At 46.8% G+C, this 17,055-nt stretch overlaps 1 protein-coding gene across 1 annotated transcript; it reads right to left on the reverse strand.

The window, feature by feature from the left end:
* Positions 1 to 9,897: 9,897 nt before the first annotated feature.
* Positions 9,898 to 15,595, reverse strand: LOC137357163 (cholesterol 25-hydroxylase-like protein). The gene is made up of 2 exons (XM_068023263.1): positions 14,809 to 15,595; positions 9,898 to 13,604 (listed from the first exon to the last, which is right to left on the reverse strand). The coding sequence occupies exons 1-2, from the start codon at positions 15,593 to 15,595 to the stop codon at positions 13,516 to 13,518; spliced, it is 876 nt and encodes a 291-aa protein (XP_067879364.1). The 3' UTR covers positions 9,898 to 13,515.
* Between the last annotated feature and the right edge of the window lie 1,460 nt (positions 15,596 to 17,055).

A 17,055-nucleotide genomic window follows, 5' to 3' on the forward strand; every position in this document is an offset into this window, starting at 1 on the left:
GGAATGGCAATGGATATTATTTATACGGTCTTCCAGAAGGCAATCGATTAAATTCCTCATTAGTCACGGTGAGCTGCCTTCTGGATGCCCCCTCTCAGTTTGTGCAGGATTTTTCCTGCCTGTGTTGTCCTTAATCTGTCAATATCTCTTTGTAACGTACTTCCATCTGCACTGCTGACAATGTCACATATATTTGTATTCTCGGAAAATTCGGATATCTGGCTTTCGATCCCATTATCTAAGTGTGAACAAATACGGTGAATAGTTGAAGCTCCAACACAGATCCTTGTAGGACACCACTCGTCACATCCCGCCAAATGGACAAAAATGTAGCAAATGGATTTCAATGTAAGCAAATGTGAGGTCATCCACTTGAGACTTAAGAAGGATAGAGTACTTACTAAATGGTAAAAACCTAGAAACAGTGGAGGTCCAAAGAGACGTGGGGTCCAGGTACAGGGATCATTAAAATGTCATGAACAGGTATAGATAATCAACAGGAAGACCATTGCAATGCTGACCTTTACATCAAGAGGAGTAAAATACAAGGGGCGGGGGATTCGAAGTCGTGCTACAGCTATACGAAGTTAGACCCCACCTCGAGTAAAGGCCTGCTCAGGTCAGGAAAAAGAACCCGACACGAACCCGACTGAACCACAGCGCACCCGAGCCCGACCTGAGTCCCTCCGATTTTGCCCCGACCTGACCATCCCTCTACTTACCTTCCTGACACCGAACCTGCAGGAAGCTGGAGCGCATGGGTGATGACGTCATGGTGACGTCACTCGCTCACTGTGCAGACTCAGTTTCGTCCCAGACTCCCAGCTCAGGTAAGTTTTTTATTTTTAATGCTTACCGGCAGAGCACCCACCGTCTGTGTCTGGCCCGACCCGAGTCCGAAAGCCGGATCCGGAAAAGGGGCCCAAACCGACCCGAACCCGACGCATGTCGTCGGGTCCCGTCGGGTTCAGGCCGGGTAGCAGGCCTTTAACCTGGAGTACTGTGAATCGTTCTGGGCACACTTTAGGCCTTGGAGGGAGTGCAGTGTACATTTACCTGGCCTCTGAGGATTAAATTACAAGGAGAGATTACACCAAAGAGGATTGTATTATCTGGAATTCATTGTTTCATGAGAAGTGGGAAATGTTAGAAATGTAACAGATTTTAAGCATGTAAAATGAGGGAGGGAAAGAAAAGAACAAAAGCAAAGGTCTGTGATAGGGTGGAAGGCAGGAGAGATGAAATAAAAAACTGTTTCATGGTACAAAGCCAAAGGAAGTGGGAATGGGGCAAGTGAGGGAACAAAAGATGTGTCCGGACGAGGTATAAATGACAGGATAGCAGCCATTCAAACACAAAGCAAAAGATGGGGGTCGGGATTATGATCTCACATTATTGAGCTCAATGTTGCGTCCGGAAGGCTGTAAAGTGCCCAGTGGAAAGAGGATAGAAAGGTCAGAGTGGGAGCAAGGTGGAGAATTCAAATGACAAGCGACAGGAAGCTCGGTGTTGCGTTTGCAGACTGAAAGGAAGTCTTCCACAAAGTGGTCACGCAGTCTGCGGTTAGTGTCCCCAATGGAGAAACACATTGCGAGCAGCAAATACAGTGAACTGCATTGAGAGAAGTATAAGTTAATCACTGTTTCACTTGGAAACAATGTTTGGGGCCCTGGAAGGTGAGAAGATAGGAAGTAAAAGGGCAGGTGTTGCATCTCCTGCACTTGCATGGAAAGCAGGTAGGTGCTGGGAGTCACTGAGGAGTAGACCAGGGTGTTGCAAAGGGAACAGGACCCTTCGGAATGTATATTGTAAATAGCTGAGGCCCCAGCACTGATCCTCGCGGCGCTCCACTATTCACTGCCTGCCAATTTCCAAATGCCCCGTTTATGCCCACTCTCTGCTTCCTGTCTGTTAACCAACCCTCTATCCATGCTAATATATTACCCCCAGCACCAAGAGCCCTGAGAGTCAGAGAGCACAGAAACGGGACCTTCAGCCCATCGTGTCTGTGCTGGCCATCAAGCACCTACCTATTCTAATCCCATTTTCCAGCACTTGGTCTGTAGCCTTGTATGCGACGGCGTTTCAAGTGCTCATCTGAATACTTCTTCAATGTTTTGAGGGTTCCTGCCTCCACCACCTCTTCAGGCAGTGCGTTCCAGATTCCAACCACCCTCTCGGTGAAATAAAGTTTCCTCAAATCCCCTCCAAAGCTCCTGACCCTTTCCTTAAATCTATGCCCCCTGGTTACTGACACCTCTGCTAAGGGAAAAAGTTTCTTCCTATCTAACCTATCAATGCTCCTCATAATTTTGTATATCTCAATCATGTCCCCCCTCAGCCTTCTCTGCTCTAAGGAAAATGACCCTAGCCTTTTCAGTCTCTCTTCATAGCTGAAATGCTCCAGCCCAGGCAACATCCTGGTGAATCTCCTCTGCACCCTCTCCAGTGCAATCACATCCTTCCTGTAGTGTGGTGCCCAGAACTGTACACAGTACTCCAGCTGTGGCCTAACTAGTGTTTTATACAGCTCCATCATAACCTCCCTGCTCTGATATTCTATGCCTCGGCTGATAAAGGCAAGTATCCCATATGCCTTCCTAACCACCTTATCTACCTGTGCTGCTGCCTTCAGTGATACTATGGACAAGTACACCAAGGTCCCTCTGACTTTCTGTACTTCCTAGGGTCCTACCATCCATTGTATATTCCCTTGCCTTGTTCGTCCTCCCAAAATGCATCACCTCACACTTCTCAGGATTAAATTCCATTTGCCACTGCTCTGCCCATTTTACCAGCCCATCTATTTCATCCGGTAATTGAAGGCTTTCCTCCTCACTATTTACGACACCACCAATTCTCATGTCATCTGCAAACTTACTGATCATACCTCCTATACTCATGTCTAAATCATTAATGTGCACTACAAACAGCAAGAGTCCCAGCACCGATCCCTGCGGTACACCACTGGTCAAAGGCTTCCAATCCCAAAAACAACCCTCGACCATCACCCTCTGCCTCCTGCCACTAAGCTAATTTTGGATCCAATTTGCCAAACTGCCCTGGACCCCATGGGCTCTTACCTTCTTAACCAATCTCCCGTGCGGGACCTTATCAAAAGCCTTACTGAAGTCCGTGTAGACTACATCAACTGCTTTACCCTCATCTACACATCTAGTCACCTCCTCGAAAAATTCAATCAAGTCAGTTAGACACAATCTCCCCCTGACAAAGCCGTGCTGACTATCCCTGATTATTCCCTGCCTCTCCAAGTGGAGATTAATCCTGTCCCACAGAATTTTTTCCAATAGTTTCCCAACCACTGATGTTAGACTCAACGGCCTGTAATTACCTGGTTTATCCTTGCAACCCTTTTTGAATAATGGTACCATATTCGCTGTCCTCCAGTCCCCTGGTACCTCTCCCGTGGCCAGAGAGGATTTGAAAATTTGGGTCAGAGCCCCTGCTATCTCCTCCCTTGCCTCACATAACAGCCTGGGATACATCTCATCTGGGCCTGGGGATTTATCCACTTTTAAGCCCGTTAAAACAGCTAATACTTCCTCCCTTTCAATGCTAATATGTTCAAGTATATCACAATCCCACTCCCTGATCTCTACATCTACATCGTCCTTCTCCATAGTGAACACAGATGAAAAGCAATCATTTAAAACCTCATCTATGTCCTCCGGCTCCACACACAGATTGCCACTTTGGTCCCTAATGGGCCCTACTCTTTCCCTGCTTATCCTCTTGCCCTTAATATGCTTATAAAATGCCTTAGGATTTTCCTTTATCTTGCCTGCCAGTGTTTTTTCATGTCCCCTCTTCGCTATCCTAATTACTTTTTTAATTACCCCCCCCCCCCGCCCCCTACACTTTCTATCCTCCTCTCGGGCCTCCCCTGTTTTCAGTGCCCTGAATCTGCCATAAACCTCCTTTTTTTCCCTGATGCAATCCTCTATATCCCTTGACAGCCAGGCTTCCCTGGACTTGTTGCCTATTGACCTTTTGTGTGGCACCTAATCGAACACCTTTTGGAAATCCAGCTATACTACATCTACTAGTTCCCCTTTATCGACCCTTGTTGTTACATCCTCAAAAAGCTCTAACAAGTTTGTCAAGATATTAGTTAAACCATGTTGACTTGTTCTAATCATACAGTGCTTTTCTAAGTGCATTGTTAAGACTTCCTTAATAAGAGATTCCAGTATTTTCCCAACAATTGATGTTTGGTTCACTAAATTGGTCCCTGGGACGTGGGGGTTTATTTATTTTTATTTTATTTAGAGATACAGCATTGAAACAGGCGCTTCGGCCCGAGTCTGTGCCGACCAACAACCACCCATTTATACTAACCCTACAGTAATCCCATATTCCCTACCACCTACCTACACTAGGGGCAATTTACAACAGCCAATTTACCTATCACCCGCAAGTCTTTGGCTGTGGGAGGAAACCGGAGCACCCGGCGAAAACCCACGCGGTCACAGGGAGAACTTGCAAACTCCGCACAGGCAATACCCAGAATCGAACCCGGGTCCCTGGAGCTGTGAGGCTGCGGTGCTAACCACTGCGCCGCCCAATGGTTTCATGGCTATCATTAGACTAGCTTTAAATTCCAGATTTTGTTTTTAATATGAATTCAAATTCCACTTTCTGCTGTGATGGGATTCGAACCCATGTCCCCAGAGCAATACCTGGGTCTTTGGGTTACTAGGCCAGTGACAATACCAGTACATCACCGCCTCCCCTATGTCCCATGATGAGAGGCTGAGTAAATTGGGCCTATACTCTCTCGAGCTCGGAAGGATGAGAGGCGATCTCATGGAAACATACAAGATTCTGAAGGAGCTGGATAGGGTAGTCACTGAGAGATTATTTCCGTTGGCCGGGGAATCTAAAACACCGGGGCACAATCTCAGGATAAGGGGCCAGTCATGCAGGACTGACATGAGGAGAAATTACTTCACTCAACGGGTAGTGAATCTTTGGAATTCTCTGCCCAGAGGTGCTCCATCACTGAATACATTTTAGGCTCGGATAGACAGATTTTTGGTCTCTCAGGGAATCAAGAGATATGGCGGGCGGACGGGAAAGTGGAATTGAAGCCTAAGATCAGCCATGATCGTATTAAATGGCGGAGCAGGCTCGATGGGCATATGGTCTACTTCTGCTCCAATTTCTTGTGTTCGGAATGCTGAACGGAGAGTGGAGGATGTGCTTGGTGCTGGCATCACGCTGGAGGTGTCGGTAATGCAGAGGATGATCCGTTGAATTCGGAGATTGGCGGGGTGAAAGTTGAGGTAAAAACCGGGATCGCTAAGATTTTTGTTGAACTCGGGTATTAAGGCATACGGAGTAAAGATAGGCAAATGGGGTTGAGGTCCAGATCAGTCATGAACTAAGTGAATGGTGGAGCAGACCCGAGGGCACTCCTCCCGTTCTTACATTCCTTCTTACTGCTGCGAAACTTTAGAAACAGGGAACAACAATATTCTTTTGGAATTTATTCAAATATAGTTCAGAGGCAAGTAGGACTCCTCAACTTTAAGTAAACATATTCTGTGCCAGCAAAGTTCACAACAACCTTGACCTTCTTGTTTACAAACTGTTTCCCATTACAATTCCCACAAAAACCATTCCAATTAAATAATTGTATCATGCTGCGACCTGTGCATGTTGCAAAATAGAAACCAGGGAAAGATTTTATTGGATTTTCAGCCGTCTCAGCGCTAAATTGGAAAAGCTTAACCCTGGGAGAAAGACTGTCACTCCAGCGAGGAGGGATGGAGTCCCACAATTTGCCAGACTACTTGACTTGAACGACTTGGCTGTCAGCCCCAAATTGCCCCAGGGTTCAAAAGACGTGGATTTTCCAGTTAAAACTGACTTGCTGGATTGTCAACTCTCCAAGATGGTCCTGGAGTTGCCAGGAATTAAAGACTGATTTCATCGCACTGCAGTAGGAAAATTCAGGAGAAAAATCAAAGGGTCATTATATTTTTATTTTCATTTCAGTTTATTAGATATAACTCGACTGTTTGACTGGGTGGGGCAGTTGGAGGCAAATGGTCAGGTGATGCAATCTCCAGGAATCTGTCCAACCAGTCCTGGAGTCCTTCACTGGCTAATTTTAACAACCTTGGCTCAGTTGCACCTCCAGTACATTGCCCACTTCTGCCATAACCTCACCCTCACAGCCAGTGATACACATGTCCACCCTTTTGTTGGCTACACACCCCACCATCCTGACGTATTTCTTGCCAGCCTCCAGAGTTCCACACAAGGCAAAGTGGAACTTTGCCAAACCTCTTCTACTGAGGTTTTGCTCACTGCCTCTTGCTAAAATCTCCTCCTTTAGCTCGATGCCCATTTTTCTGTGAAAGCACCATTTGAGGTTATTTTATATTAAAGACTCTACGTAGAATGGATGTAGAGATAAGTGCGGAAACTGGTTATTTCTGAGGGTTCTGCAGAGTGTGTGTCTGACACAGCCAGATTCTAACCAAATATACACACACCATTTACTTGAATCCTTGTCCCTTACGGACACTAATAACAGAGTGCATGGCTTGTGCAACTGCCGTGACTGCACAATGGCCAGTTAACATGTGGCAGCATCATAAAGCATCCATTGTAACTGAGATATGACTGAATGCTCAGCAATCATCACTGAGCAGGCTTCAGTGATTCAGGAACGCCACAAACACAGATCTCTATGACAGTAGCAAGCGGCATGAAAAACAGATGGCACAAGTGGGAGAAGAGCCCTCTGGAGTGCAAACTCCACCCGTTCAATCAAATTTCTCCAACTCTCCTGATGCCTCCCATTGTACATCATTTCAGTAGCCATTCTTCCTGTGGCAAGCTTGGATGATGATGGTTGTTAGGCTATTCAACTGTGGGGGAATCATATTGTCAATTCTGGCCTTTTGCACATTTTACTTGTTCCACTATTGGTGGCTGTACCTTCAAGTTGCTTGGGCCCTAAACTCTGGAATTCTCTCTTTGAACCTCTCTGCCTTTCTCTCCTCCTTTAAGATGCTCCTTAAACCTAACTCTGTTTGATAACGATCCTGTGAAGCACCCTGGAACGTTTTACTATGTTAAAGGCATGATATCAATACAAGTTGCTATTGGTGGTGGGGGGGGGGTCACAGGATAGCATGCAGGAGCAGAAAGAGGGATGCCCCCTCCTTCAGGTTCATGTCCTGTCCCAAGCTCTGGGTTTACCTACAGCAAACCTCCATAAGGCTGTTCCATAATAGATCAAGCAGCTCAGCAGAAGCCAGGGAATGAGTTTGGGAGGCCTCCTGGTTGGGGTAGGTCGGTTCCAGACAAACTGAGGCATTTAACACTTGGGGGACATACTTCAATCACTTCACCCACATCCTGAAAACAGCCTCCTGGTGCACATACTGACAAAACCATTTTCTTTTACCCTCCGATCACTCAAATTGCAGACTCCAATGGAGGGATTTGAAATCAAGTGTGAGCATTTCAAAACTGAGGCAATGCTTAACTGGGAGCCAATGTAGGTCAGTGAGCACAGGGGAGATGGGTGAACAGGACTTGGAACTAATTAGGACATGGGTAACAGAGCTCTGGATGAGCTTAAGTTTATGGAAGGTAGAAAGTGGGAGGCCGTCCAGGAAAACAGTGCAATTGTCAAGTCCAGAGGCAACAAATGCAGAGATGAGGGTTTAAGCAGCAGATGAGCTGAGGCAGGGCGGAGGCGAGCGATGTTCTGGAAGTGGAAGTAGGTAGTCTTGGCGATGGAGAGGATATGTGGTGGGAAGCTCTGCTCAGCGTCAAGTATGACACCAAGGATGCAAACTGGCTGGTTCAGCCTAAGACAGTTGCCAGGGAGAGTGATGGTGAGGGAATGGAACTGGCATCCAAAATCAATGGCTCAGTCTTTCCAATATTTAATTGGAGGTCATACAATTAATAACAACACAAGAAATAAGAGGAGGAGGCAATATGGCCTCCCAAGCCTGCTCTGTCATTCAATAAGATCATGGCTGATCTCTGATCTCAATTCCACTTTCGCCATGTCCATGAATTCTCCTGAAGTCCAAAAATCTATCTATTACAGCCTGGAATATACTCTTTGATGGAGCATTCACAGCCCTCTGAGTGAAGAAATTTATCCTCCATTAGATAGATCAGAATGGATCCGGGTAATGGAGGACGACGGGGGATAGTTTACCATGGTCACAGTCACATAGGACGTTACTACTAACTTTGCTAAGGGCTGTTTCTGTACTGTGATTGAAGAGGTTCAATTAGGGATTTGCGGGAGAGATGGGGATGGATTTGTGCGGGGTCCAGCAGGGGGCGGGGGGGGGGGGGGGGGTGGGGGCGGGGGAACGACATCAGGAGAAAATCCCAGTCCAATGCAGCAGCATTCCTCCCTGCTCCAACAGTCCAACAAGGCTAACAGCCAGGCTTGGAGTCGGGAAATTAGACAAGCAGAGACCAGCAGTCACTGATACTTCAGTCCCACCTCCCGAATGTCCAGATGAGGGTGAGTCTTCAACTTAGGGTGCCATCTCTGGTTGGGCGTCTTCTTGGAGGTTTCATGACAGAATCTCCCAACGCACAACCCTGTCAAAAGCCCTTTTTCCTGCATCTTCAATATTTTTATAACTAATAAACTGAAGCGTTTCCAACACCCCTCTGATTTTTCCACGAGATTCCTTGCAGCAGTATCTGGGAGCTTAATCCTTAATTCCTGGATACTCCAGGACAATACTGGAGAGATGGTAACCCTATGCAGTGCCACTTAACCTTGGATATTTGATTCCTGGCACTCAGCAAAGGAAGATTAAAAAAATACACACAGAAAGCTGCTTCCTCACTGGGCCTGAAAATCACCTGGCAACGTGCCTCAAACACTCTGATGGGAATTCTCCACAAAGCCCAGTACATGCAAACTAATATTTTCCAGCTGTCATCAAGGACTAGAACGAAGATCTTGATTGTTTGAACCCGGACAAGTTAGTTATTGCTTGTGGAATTAACCCCTTGTCGCCATTTTGCCACCTTAAATGAAAGTCGTGGCTCAGTGGGTAGCACTTTCACCTGGAAGTCAGAAGATTGGGGTTCAAGTCCCATTCCAGAGACTTAAGCACAAAACTCCAGGCTGAATCTCCCAGCGTAGAACTCAGGGAAGTCTGCACTGTTGGACAGACTGTCTTTCAGATGAGATGTTAAACTGAGACCTTGTCTGCTCAGGTCTCTCAGGTGGATGTCAAACATCACGAACAACAAACTATCTGGCCATTCTCACATTGCAGTGTATGGGATCTTGCTGTGCCCAAATTGGCTGCTGGGTTTCCCACATTACAAAAGTGACTACACTTCAAAAAGTACTTCATCGGCTACATAGAGTTTTGGGATGTCCTGACGTCATAAAAGGCACTAAAGAAATGCAAGTTTTTTTCTCTCTTTCTAATCTTGTATTCAAAAAAAGAATCTGGACTCACTTTAATAGTTTTAGAGAGATACAGCACTGAAACAGGCCCTTCGGCCCACCGAGTCTGTGCTGACCATCAACCACCCATTTATACTAATCCTACACTAATCCCATATTCCCTACCTACACTAGAGGCAATTTACAATGGCCAATTTACCTCTCAACCTGCAAATCTTTGGCGGTGGGAGGAAACCGGAGCACCCTACGGAAACCCACGCAGTCACAGGGAGAACTTGCAAACTCCACACAGGCAGTACCCAGAACTGAACCCGGGTCGCTGGAGCTGTGAGGCTGCGGTGCTAACCACTGCACCACTATGCCGGCCAGTGAGCAATAGAGCAGCTTTCATAACCTCAGGTCCCAAAGTGCTTTGCAGCCATGAAATATTTTTTGAATTGTAGTTACTGTTTTAATGTAGGAAATGTGCAGTTAATTTGTGCACAGAAAGATCCCCCAAACAGCAATGTGATACTGATGATGTATGTAATGTGTTTTAGTGATGTTAACCGAGGGATGAATATCAGCCCCAGGACACCAGGGAGAACTCCCCCGCTCGTCTTCAAAATAATAACATGGGATCTTTTTCCTCCCTGAGAGGGAAGATGGGGCCGGGGACACTGAATCCTACTCTTTGCATTCACACATCTCACTCAATATATTACAATTAGAGCAGATATTCATATTTCAACTCGAATGTCGAGCTTAACAAAAACATCCATGTTTCTTGTTGACTGTGATAATTATATAAACAGATATAAATCAGTGACAACTTGCATTTAGATAGTGACTTTCACATAATTAAACGTCCCAAGGCACTTCACAGGATGTTAGAAAGCAAAATTTGACACCGAGCAACATAAGGTGGCCAAAAGCTTGGTTAAAAGGTTTGCAGGAACATCTTAAAGGAAGAAAGCGAGGTGGAGAGGTTTAGGAAATGAATTCCAGAGATTAGGACCTTGGCAGCTGAAGGCACGGCCGCCAATGGTGGAATGATTAAAACTGGGGGTGCTCAAGAGTCGGCGAGTACAGGGATGATGTGTGAATGGGACTTGGTGCGAGTAAGGACACAACAGCAGAATTTTGGATGGCTTCAAGTTCACAGAGGGTGGAATGTGGGCCAGGAATGCATTGGAATCATCAAGTCGAAGGCATGAACGAGGGTTTCAGCAACAGGTGAGCTGAGACGGGGCAAAGTTGTGGATGGTACGGAGGTGGAAATAGGTGGCCTTAGTGATGGCACACATATGTGGTCGGAAGATCGTCTCGGAGTCAAATATGACACCAAGATTGCGAACAGTCTGGTTCAGCCTCAGACAGTGGCCAGGGAGAGGCATGGGGTTGGTAGCTAGGGAATGGAGTTTGGAGTGGGGACTGAAGACCGAAAGGTCTTTCCAATATTTAACTGAAGGACATTTCTACACAGCTCAACCAGTACTGGATGTCAAACAAGCAGTCTGATAATTTAGCAACAGTGGAGTTGGTGGTGACATAGAGCTGGGTGTAGTCAGCGTAGACATGAAAACTAATGCTGTGTTTTCGGATGATGTTGTCAAGTCGCAGCATGTAGATGAGAAATGGGGAGGGGGAGGTGAAGGATAGATCCTTGGGGGACACCAGAGGTAACTGTGTTGGGGCAGGAAGAGAAGCCATTGCAGGTAATTCTCTGGCTATGAATATATGGAACCAGGTGAGAGTAGACCTATCCCCCTGGACAACAGTGGAGAGGCATTGAGGGAGGATGGTGTGAGGCTGCAAACAGGTGGAGAAGGGTGAGGAAGAATAGCTTACCTTCGCCAGGATGTCATTTGCGACTTTGATAAGAGATAAGTTACGGTGCTGTGGAGGGGCACAAATCTGATTGGAGGGATTCAAAAATGGAGTTCTGGAAGGATTGGCAAAGATTTGGGAGGCGACAACACATTCAAGGACTATGGAGAGGAAAGGGAGTTGGAGATGGGGTAGTAGTTTTCAAGGACGGAGAGTCAATGGTTGTTTTTTTTGAGGACGGGGTGATGACGGTAGATTTAAAGAAGAGGGACAACACCTGAAGAGAGAGAACGGGGCGGCACAGTGGCGCAGTGGTTAGCACTGCAGCCTCACAGCTCCAGGGACCCGGGTTCGATTCCGGGTACTGCCTGTGTGGAGTTTGCAAGTTCTCCCTGTGTCTGCGTGGGTTTTCTCCGGGTGCTCCGGTTTCCTCCCACAAGCCAAAAGACTTGCAGGTTGACAGGTAAATTGGCCATTATAAATTGTCACTAGTATAGGTAGGTGGTAGGGAAATATAGGGACAGGTGGGGATGTTTGGTAGGAATATGGGATTAGTGTAGGATTAGTATAAATGGGTGGTTGATGTTCGGCACAGACTCGGTGGGCCGAAGGGCCTGTTTCAGTGCTGTATCTCTAATCTAAAAAAAAACATTTTTGGCTAATAAGTGGGAGGAAGTTGGATGCTCAGTAATTTAGTGGGAATAGGATCAAGGGAGCAGAAGGTGGGTCTCATGGACAAGATGAGCTCCGAGGGGCATGAGGGGAGTTGGAGAGAAACGGGAGAAAGATGTGAGTTCAGGGCTATGGCAGAGGGGGAATCCCAAAGGAAGTTTGGCCAGGTAGACTAGAGGCAAGGACAGAATCGGCAGAGGTAGCTGATCAGATGATCTCAATGCCAGCAACAAAGAGGTCCACGAGCTCCTCGCACTTGTTGGAAATGAGTGTGGAGGAGACCAGGGAGCGGGGTTTAAGAAGACTGTTTGCAGCAGAGAAAGTAAACCAGGTGTTATCTTTGCCTTCCAGGATGATCGTGGAATAGTGAGCAGCTTCAGCAGATGAAAGCACGACCCGATTGTGCTTTACATGCTCCAGTCAGATCTGGAGATGAACAGCTCAACCAGTTGTCTGCCATCACCATTCAAGTTTGCATCCCTTGGACTTAAGGGAGCAGAGATGAGGGGAATAACAGGGGGAACGGTCATGGTGAGAGAGAGTCATGATCTTCGTGGGAGTTAAGGCATTTAAGGGAGAGGTTGAGAGTGCTGTTGAAACCTGCTAAATTATCACATCATGCAAAAATAACATTGAGAATTTTAGTTGACGTCCAAGAGTTTGGGCAGGAGCTGAAAGAATCCTTGGCTCTACTGATTAAAGACTGGAGTCCAAAGCCTTCATTTTCTGGTTGGTTTTCTTCAGTGCCAACCATCAAAAGCTCACGTGCTGAACTGGGCTTCTTATAATGTCATGTTTATTCTACAAATGATTATTTGTTGATGAATTGGATCGGTGTTAAACCTATCTCCCTCTCTAGGTGGAAATGCGTACATCTTGGTAGTCAGTTAGAGGCTAATAGCCATGAGGAGCAGTGAAGCGATGCCACCATGTGTTGGGCTGGGCTGGTTACAGACTTGCCCCTTGTGCACAGGCTTTGAGGCCAGTGATGAGCCTGGCCTGCCAGGCCCCAGAGGGCACTGTCTTGCTGCCTGCTAGGCCATGATACGGCAGCACCAGAGCGTGACCGGTCCACATGGGAAAGGAAACGCTTTGGAGGCAAGTCTGAGCAGTGTCAGGGAATTTCAGTAGCACTGGCATGGTCTTGGATAGGTTGCAACCCTCCAGAATTTCCCTGGAATTTCCAAGAATTACAGGCAAATCTCTAGGACACGGCTGCAAGCAAAACCATGGGGTGTTCAAAAGATTGTGCTTTTTCAAATTTTCTTTGGCAGGGAAAATCTCCAGGAATACATACTTGACAAAACTAGGTCTGGGGGCATGGGAAAACCAGAAAAGGGATGAGATGTTTCAAAATCCTGATTCATTCGAAAGCTACGAGCCATGTCCCTACAAATTCTGTGCAGGAATAAGGTGCGATCTTTAGCTGGGTCCTAGGGTCCATCAGCAGAGTCTCTAACGGTGCCGGCACTCAGGAAGCCATCAAACAATGTGTTGTCATCAATAGCCGCAGAGATCATGCTTATGAGTACCACCGTGGAGCCAGCCTCTGATCAGTGGGCTGTTCAGTTCATAGCGTCATTCCGCGATGCTCAGTTCCACCACGTGACAGAGCCTTGTCTGTTTTGTTCTTCCTTTCTCTGTTCTCTCACTTTCTCTTCCTGTCTGTTGTCAGGCTGTCCTGTAGCAGAAAAAAAAAATTGTATTTCTGCTGCGGTTTTCATAACTGCAGGGTGCCCCAAAGTCCTTTACAGCCAATGAAGTACTTTCAAAGTACAGTCACGACTGGTATGTACTGCAGCCAATCAGTGCACAGCAAGCTCCCACAAACAATAAGGTGATAATCACCAGAGAATCTGTTTTAGCAATGTTGGTTGAGGAATAAAGGTTGTTTGACAGCAGGTTTATTACAAAGTGTGAGTGAACCTGGTGCTTTTTGGGTTTCTTTTCCTCCCATTATAGTTGATTTCCTTGTCACAGTCTCTCTCTCTATCAGTTTCTTTGCCTGTCACTGTCAGTTTCTCCCTCTGTGAAATCAGTCTCTGTCCGTCAGTCTCGCTCAATCTCTATAACAGCAACTCTCTCTCTCTATCTCTGTTTCTACCTTATGTCACAGTGTTTTTCACAGTCTCTCTCTGTCACAATCTTTCTGTCTCTTTCTTCCAATCTCTCTGAAACAGTCTTTCTCTGTCGCAGTGTCTGTCATAGTCTCTCTGTCACAGTCTCTATTTCTCTATCTCTGTCACATTCTCTTTCTCTCTCATGCTATGGTGCATTTCTGGGAAAATCCCAGCCTGAAAAGAGTCGAAACATCTCTTTTCAGTCTAAATTAGAACCCACAATGGAGTAGATTAGCAAGACCCTGAGTTTCAGATATGCAATTGATCCAATCACTGTACCAGTTGTGTGATTTAAAATCAATTCTGTGAACATCTGCAGTTTCTGCCCACTGAATCGGATGATGTTAGTTTGCTCTGTTCCCTCCCTCATCCCCTTTACTGATTCACTGACTCATTCCCAGTTCTCTGGACACCTACCTGGCCTCCAGCGTCTCACCAAGTAGGTGCCATTCATGTCTCTGTAGATGGGAGAGTATTCATGGGGAAACACCACAGTCCTATCAAACTTGTCCTCACTTTCTCCTGAGCATCAAGGGCCACCCTCAGTGACAGTGCCATCTGACAAGACTTTCACTTCCCACTGAGAAATGCCTCTTGTTTAGAAACCCGACCCCACCCCCCCAACGAGCCATTCCTGCCAACTAACATTCCCCCCTTAAACAGTCCCAACCGCCAATACCACCCCCCCCCCCCCCCCCACCCACCAGCACTCTCCCCACCAACTCTCTCTCCCCAACGATTCAGGATATGAAGACACACAGTTACCTCTTGAAGGCTTCCTGTAGGTCCGGAAGAGCTTGTCCCAGTGGGTGAAGTAAGGAGCGTAGTTACATCGAAATTTCTCATGGTGCAGGTCGTGGAAAGGGGCTCCGCCCAGGATGCCAAAGGGGACAATCTTGTGTGTAGACCAGGGGAGGTCATAGCCGCAGTGGTCCTCCACTGAGAGCCAGATGTTCAGGAGGAAGAAGGTCATCTCGGTCAGAGGGTGGCAGGTCAGAAGACAGGGGGTGGAGACTGCCAGCAGCTGCAGGCATAAGATCTCCCAGGCGCTAGCGTATTGGGCAGACAGTGAAAAGGTGCTGCCATGCTGGTGGTGGAGACTGTGCAACCAGCGGTAAAGCAAGGGCACCCGGTGGTGGAGTAGATGCCAGAGGAAGAAGAGCAAGTCAAAGAGCAGCAGGCACAAAGCCACACCGGTGACCAGCTGGAGGACAGTCGGAGCCTGCGGGATCCAAGGCTGCGGCCTCAAGCCCTGACACACCAAAGTGACCGGGAAGATGAAGAGTCCATGGTTGTAGCAGATCCTGGACAGGCACCTCGCCACAGTCTCCGGCTTGACGCTATGGTACGGCTTCAGCTTGTATTGGTGGAAGAATGACCAGCGGGGTCCCATGGCGTCCAGCAGCAGGTAGGGAGCACAGGCAAGCAGATTGGCAGCGAAGGTGAACATCACCGGGAAGAAGGGCGAGGCCAGAAGGTCCCGGTGAGAATGCAGCTTGTCCCAAATGGGCTGGAGGAGCAGGTCCTCGTCATGCTGACAACTACTGTTCATAATCCTTCCTGCAGGAAGTGCAGTCATGAAGTGAGACTCAATGCAGCAATCAGCTTTTAATTTTCTTTCCCTAGCTCTGTGGGGGAGGTATGCAAATCTCAAACAACACTCCCCTCTAGTGCAGGGAGGCTTTCCTCCGGACAGTCACTGCTCAGTCATCTAAAACTCACACTGGCTGTTTATAACTGCAAATGAAATCCCCCGAAAATGCCCAAGTGCTTGGGGACCTGTATGTCAGCAGAGGGAGAGGCATGGAAATGACAATTAAAGAGGCAGCCTCACCATGAAAGAGGAAGAAAATAACACTTCTATCATGCCTTTCTCAACCTCAGGACATCCCAAAGCAATTTATTGCCAATCAAGTACTTTGGAGGTGTCATCCCTGTTGTAATGTAGTAAATGCAGCAGCCAATTTGTGCACAGCAAGATCCCACTCACAGCAATGTGAAAAGACCAGATAATCTGCATTTTTGTGCTGTGGTTGAAGGATAAACATTGTCAGGACACAAGGAAGAATTCCCCTGCTATTCTTAAAATGGCACTGTAGGCTATTTTACATCCCCCTGTTATGGAAGTGATTCTGATTTTTTTTGTTAAAATATTTTTTGAGCAATTCATAGTCAAACTGAATAAAGGTGGAATGAATCTTCTGTGCTATGATTGTGTATCAGTGTTCTGGGAACGGCTCACGAGAAACTGCAAAGTGACTCAGGAACACCTTAAAGCTTCCCAAACAACTATGAAGAAATGGGCAGACAAGCATGCCAAGACCCGAATATTTCAACCAGGGGATGAGGTGTTAGTATTACTGTCTTTACAGGGTGAACCATTGAAAGCACGGTTCAGTGGACCATATTAAGTAGTCAAGAGAACTGAAGTAAATTATTTGATTGACACCCCAGATCGCCTGAAAAAGAATCGGCTGTGTCAATGTGTTAAAACAATACTATCACCGAGAGGAGGATGATCAAGCACAGCTATGTCAGATAGTCGGGACAGTGAAGGATGAAAGGGATAGTGAGGATGAGACAAAAGGAGGCCGAGACAATTCTCAAACTGAACCTCCTATTATCCGGTTAGCTAATACTGAATTGTTAGGGAGATCAGACACAATGCTTTCAAATTCAGGTGCAGACCAATGAGAGGACCTAACAAGGCTATTCACAGAACTTAAAAGAATCTGTAGCGACAAGACAGGATGTAAACCCTTAGCCACACATAATGTGGATGCAGGGGAATCCTTTCCTATAAAACAGCATCCTTCCCTCGTAAGTCCAGACAAAAGGCCCAAGTAAAAGCAGAAATCCAATACCTGCCGGAGAACCACTTCATAGAACCCAGTCAAAGCGGCTGGGGTTCACCAGTAGTATCAATTCCTAAACCTGACAGTTCAACTAGACTCTGTATCGACTACAGAAAAGTTCATGCAGTAACAAAGGCAGACTCCTACACAATACTGC

Source organism: Heterodontus francisci, chromosome 47 (assembly GCF_036365525.1).
Source record: "Heterodontus francisci isolate sHetFra1 chromosome 47, sHetFra1.hap1, whole genome shotgun sequence".
In the NCBI taxonomy this organism is placed as follows: Eukaryota; Metazoa; Chordata; class Chondrichthyes; order Heterodontiformes; family Heterodontidae; genus Heterodontus; species Heterodontus francisci.